The sequence below is a fragment of the Pyrus communis genome, chromosome 15 (genome assembly GCF_041283825.1).
Source record: "Pyrus communis isolate YQ-2024b chromosome 15, ASM4128382v1, whole genome shotgun sequence".
Taxonomy (NCBI): Eukaryota; Viridiplantae; Streptophyta; class Magnoliopsida; order Rosales; family Rosaceae; genus Pyrus; species Pyrus communis.
Window position 1 is genome coordinate 24,417,626 of NC_142579.1, and position 4,881 is coordinate 24,422,506.

A 4,881-nucleotide genomic window follows, 5' to 3' on the forward strand; every position below is an offset into this window, starting at 1 on the left:
CCCATTCCTTGAGACCGATTTGCATCCTGATCTGGATTGGGAGTCCTTGTCCCGTTTCAACTCTAACTCGAACAAACCTACTCCCACTGGGATTCTGAATTTTCTTTCTTTTCGAGGCTTTATTCTTTGTCGGTCGGGAATCCTAGTCGCACCAGGACTTCCTCGACCTTTTCTATTTATTCAGACTACTTAGGATAGGACTTGACCGACCCTGCCAACTGGCCCGGGATTTATCGTTCGCCCATAGTATTTGACATAACCTTGGGCCGAGCACATCCTGCTGCTCGGCCCAACAATATTATTTTGGGCCCAAACACACACACACACACATATATATATATATATATATAAATGGTACTTTGTAACTCTATAGAATAACAAATCAATCACAATGTAGTCTCTTTAGTTTATCTAGCCTTCTCGGCGAATTTGGAGTGTTCAATGTCAATAATATTTCTAGTTTTGTAATCCGTTTGTTCTTTCAATGGTGTTATGCGTACAACGTACTTGAATTTAAACTCCCTTAGCATTACCCTTGAAATAAAACAATAATGTTGTGGGCTATTTAACTGAAGGGGAATGGAGAGGTGAAGCAAGAGAGAGAGGAGAAACAACAATTAAATTAATACATTGCACCATCACTCATGGATTGGATAAATTAAAGGTAGTTATTTTTGAACACTTATTTTCTTTCCAAGCACTTCTCCCTGCAATAAATTGCATCAACACCCATTAATTGGATAAATCAATGGAAAATCAATGAAGAGTTGAACAATGAAAAGTGGAGACATGTTATATACAATAATACTCATGGTGGATAATGACGGTAATCCTACAGCACGGCCATGTTATTTACAAACACATAAAACATAAAATAGTAGTAAATTACAAAAGAAAAATAACATTACACAATCACACTGCATACATTGCGCCAACACTCATTGATGGAAGGACCATGGCCTTAGGGTGGAAGCTTGTTGAGCCAACTTAGGTTGATATCTTCTTTGATCACCTTTATGTGTATGTTTGTGAGAAATGGTAAGAAGGGTTCCCATAAAGTTTTTGTCTCCTCGTCGCATATCACTTCATTCAACTGCTGAATATCCATAACAGAAGCAGGCAGCTCTTTCAGTCTTGAACACTGGCTCACATTGATCTTTTCCATGCTGCACATTGCACCAATGTCCTCGGGCAACTCCTCTACGCTAAAGCAATCAGATATGTCAAGAAATTTCAAAACTATAAGGTTCCTAATAGAGCGTGGCAACTCTAACAATTCTGCACAAGACCTAAGCCTCAACACTTCTAGATTGACTAGCTTTCCGATGTCTGCAGGCAAGGCAGATAGCTTATGACAGTTGGTGATGCTAAGCTTCTTAAGGTGAACAAGGTCACAAAGGTTGGCAGGAAGTTGCACCAGATCATGGCAATAATCTATGTTCAATTCCACTAGATTTGGCAGTGCATCTAAAATTTGGACCAAACCTTGGCCGATATCACACATGAAAAAAGAAATCTTTTGCAAACTTTTCAACTGTTTGAGGACCTTGCTTATGGAAGGAATTGAAATACGTTCTAATCTAATTCTCTTAAGATTTGGTAGCGAACCAAGTAGTTCAAAATTATCTAGTTCTGCAGGTAACGAACCATAATTATGTAGTATTAGAACTTTTAGTTTATCCAATTTCTCCACAAACTCAGGTAAGGCATAGTTCTTTGTTTGAAAATTCAGAACTAGAACCTCTGCTTCGGGTACTTGAATGTTTGGCCATTTTGCTGAGAAGGCACCATCTGCAAACAGTGAGCATTAAGATATTAGCGTGGGTTGAAATTAAATGTGTGGAAGTCCTATTGAAGTTTTAGTATGAATGAGCATGTCTGTGAGTGCACACGTGTGTCCCGAGTGCACATGTATAAGTATTTACTAAGAGAGATTGATGGAACCTGTTGAGATAGATAATAGTTGAGCCTTGATCGCTTGATACTTTTGTTCTGTCAACCACTTAGGAAGTTTGTCCCCACATATGTTCATAAATAGTCGTTTCCTATGTTCTATTGGGTCTTGACTCGCCTGATGGATCGCCAACTCTCTAAGCATGTCATGCTGGGTGACAAAGTGTTCAGTGTAATAGCCATCGGCCTCCCTCTCATGCCTGGATGATCAATACTAATTTCTTTAATGATTTGTTCAGCATACATTGAAATAGAAAATTATGAGCAACTTGCATACCTTGTGACAACAAGATTAGCTAAACTTCGGGAGGTGAGCTCGTGAAGGTTGGCAATGGTCAGAATTTCCTCATCTAGACCATATAACTCTGCCCACATATCAATGAGGGCGGCAGCAGCAATTCTTTGGTCCTCTGGAAAAGAACCTAGATCGAGGAAACATTCCTTGATGATAGCCCTTTCGTTATCCAAGGCATCTAAAGCTGCTTTGGAGGCAAGCAAGTAAATCCTTGTCAGAATCAAGAATAGAGGAACCTTTGCACCATTCTACAACTCTTTTCTGCCAGATTTCTAAAGGCTGGCCGCGAAGTGATCTCCCGACCAATGCAATGGCAAGTGGGCATCCCTTACAATGCTTGATAATCTGCAATTTAAATATCCAAAATGAATTCAGTTACTATTATTTGATTTTTATCGTTGAAAATCATCTAAAGCCTAAAAGGTTTCATAAAGATAATAAAATTGTAAACTGTCTACTCTTTCATTCTTCTTACTTCATTCTTCACCGTTCATTAACGTGTGTGGATGCTCAAACGTTATTTCTTTACCCTCTTCTGAGGCATAAATAATCATTTAAATATATATATATATATATATATATATATATATATATATATATATGGTATTGTGGACTAAGAAATCACCTTTCTCGAAAGATCTTCGTAAGTATAAGAGCTCTTGTCCTCCAAGGATGCTGAATAGTGAAAAAGAGCCATTGCATCTTCATCATTCAATGGTGACAAATGATAAGGAGAACCGAATCTTGGAAATGCAAATCTTGATGTGACCAAAATCTTGTAATTTGAAAACTTGAATTGATCAAACTTCTCAAGAAGGGACTCTGATCCTGACCAAACATCATCCAGGACAAACAGTAGAGGATTTTGTCTTGATTCCTTCAGAAATTGTTGCAACCAGTTTGCTGCCATGACTTCGTTTTCGAAAGCAGGCAGCTCGGACCCCTTCCGTTGATATAGTTGGTGTACAATAAGGTCCAAGTTGGGCTTTTTCGAGACATTGACAAAGAAGATGTTATTCTTGAATGTATCTATCCAAACAGGATGTAAGAAAGGTGTTAATAAAAGGTTGACTAGATATGTTTGCAATTCTCAGATCATGCAAGTAATCAAACAGGAGCTCATTGCAAGACTTGTTAACTCTAAGAGGAAGGCATCAGCTTAACTTACCACTAGTACAAAGAAAATCATGTCAGGTTCATATCACGACTAGTTATTTGTTGGGCATGCCCATATAGGTCTTTCTAATCTTTCTTATATTCCTTTCGTGCGCTTTAGTTTCATGTCCCCTTCGTTGTAGTTTTTATTTTCTTTAACAAATTTTGGTTACTGTGTAGGTTTGGAGGGAGTATAGCGGACATTTTATAGGCCCTAGCGCGAAGTCTACTCGCATAATCCTCTACACGGTGTATTACTTTTTAACTAGGATGTAAAACTTAACCAAAAAAAAAAAATTGAAATCGTAAATAGCATACCCTTGACTTCTTGATCTTGACAAAACATTTTAGCCAAGGTGGTTTTCCCACATCCTCCAGCAGCAGTCAGCACAAGCATAGACACCTTTTCATCCTTAAGGAGCTTCATCTTCAACTCCTTCAACGGCAAATCCAACCCGACTGTAACGGATGGCGGTTCAGGCACTGCAGACGAACATTTAATCATTTCAGGCTGATTAGTTTTTATCTTCAAACTCTCTTCTATTCGAGAAAGCACCGTCTCGATATTCCTCAAAGAAACCGACGTCTCCCTCGCATCCCTCATACCCTGCAGTTTAAGCACATCAAACACTCTTCGAAGAGATTTATCCAGTTGGTGAAGCTTCTTGGTGTATGTGTGTTTTCTCCACACGCCAACTTTGCTGCACTTATGAACAAGCTTTGCTCCTTCCTCCATCTGTATTGCATAATTTTGCAGTCCCTCTTTCGAGTTATACTCTTCGATGTCTTTGATGAGAGGTTGTAGAGAGTCCAGTGTGGATTTGATGTCTCCGAGGATGTGTTGGAACATTGTATTCTCCTCCTGCACTGATTTTACAGCATCAAACAGCAGTTGAAATGACGTTCTCCGAGCACCCATTCCGGCCGAAGCCACACACATAATTTACGGAAACAAAGAGACTCGGAACTTAATTCAATTACGTAATCTGTTATTGGGTGATGAAAGAAGAACAGAATTCCAATGGTTTACAGAGAGAACGTAAAATAATCTAGTTTGATGAGAAACTGAGAATGTTACGCGCGTTGTTTGTTTTGGACTCTGAGTTTCAGCACACGTATATATGCTTAGTGAAAGAGTTAGGAAGCGAGACGAGACACGGAAGTACTCACCACATGTTTCGATATTACCGTGCTTTCAAGTAACGAGACACGTCTCGCCACATGTTTCGATATTACCGTGCTTTCAAGTAACGAGACACGGAAGTACTCGCCACATGTTTCGATATTACGTGCGTTGTTTGTTTTCACTGCGATTCAGCACACATATATATAGGTTAGCGAACGAGTTGGGAAGACAGACGACACACCGAATTTTCTAGCCACATGTTTTGGTATCACCGTCTTTACCATGCGTTCAAATCAACACGCCACACGTTCAAATTATATTTTTTATAAAGTGTCTTTTAACACATGTTTAG

The 4,881-nt window shown here is 39.1% G+C and overlaps 1 protein-coding gene across 1 annotated transcript; it reads right to left on the bottom strand.

Moving 5' to 3' along the window:
- Positions 1–774: 774 nt before the first annotated feature.
- Positions 775–4,487, bottom strand: LOC137745816 (putative disease resistance protein At5g66900). The gene is given in 6 exon segments (XM_068485831.2): positions 775–1,791; positions 1,945–2,153; positions 2,231–2,439; positions 2,441–2,593; positions 2,874–3,277; positions 3,722–4,487. Coding segments are annotated over 6 exon segments (2,427 nt in total). The 5' UTR covers positions 4,344–4,487; the 3' UTR covers positions 775–961.
- Between the last annotated feature and the right edge of the window lie 394 nt (positions 4,488–4,881).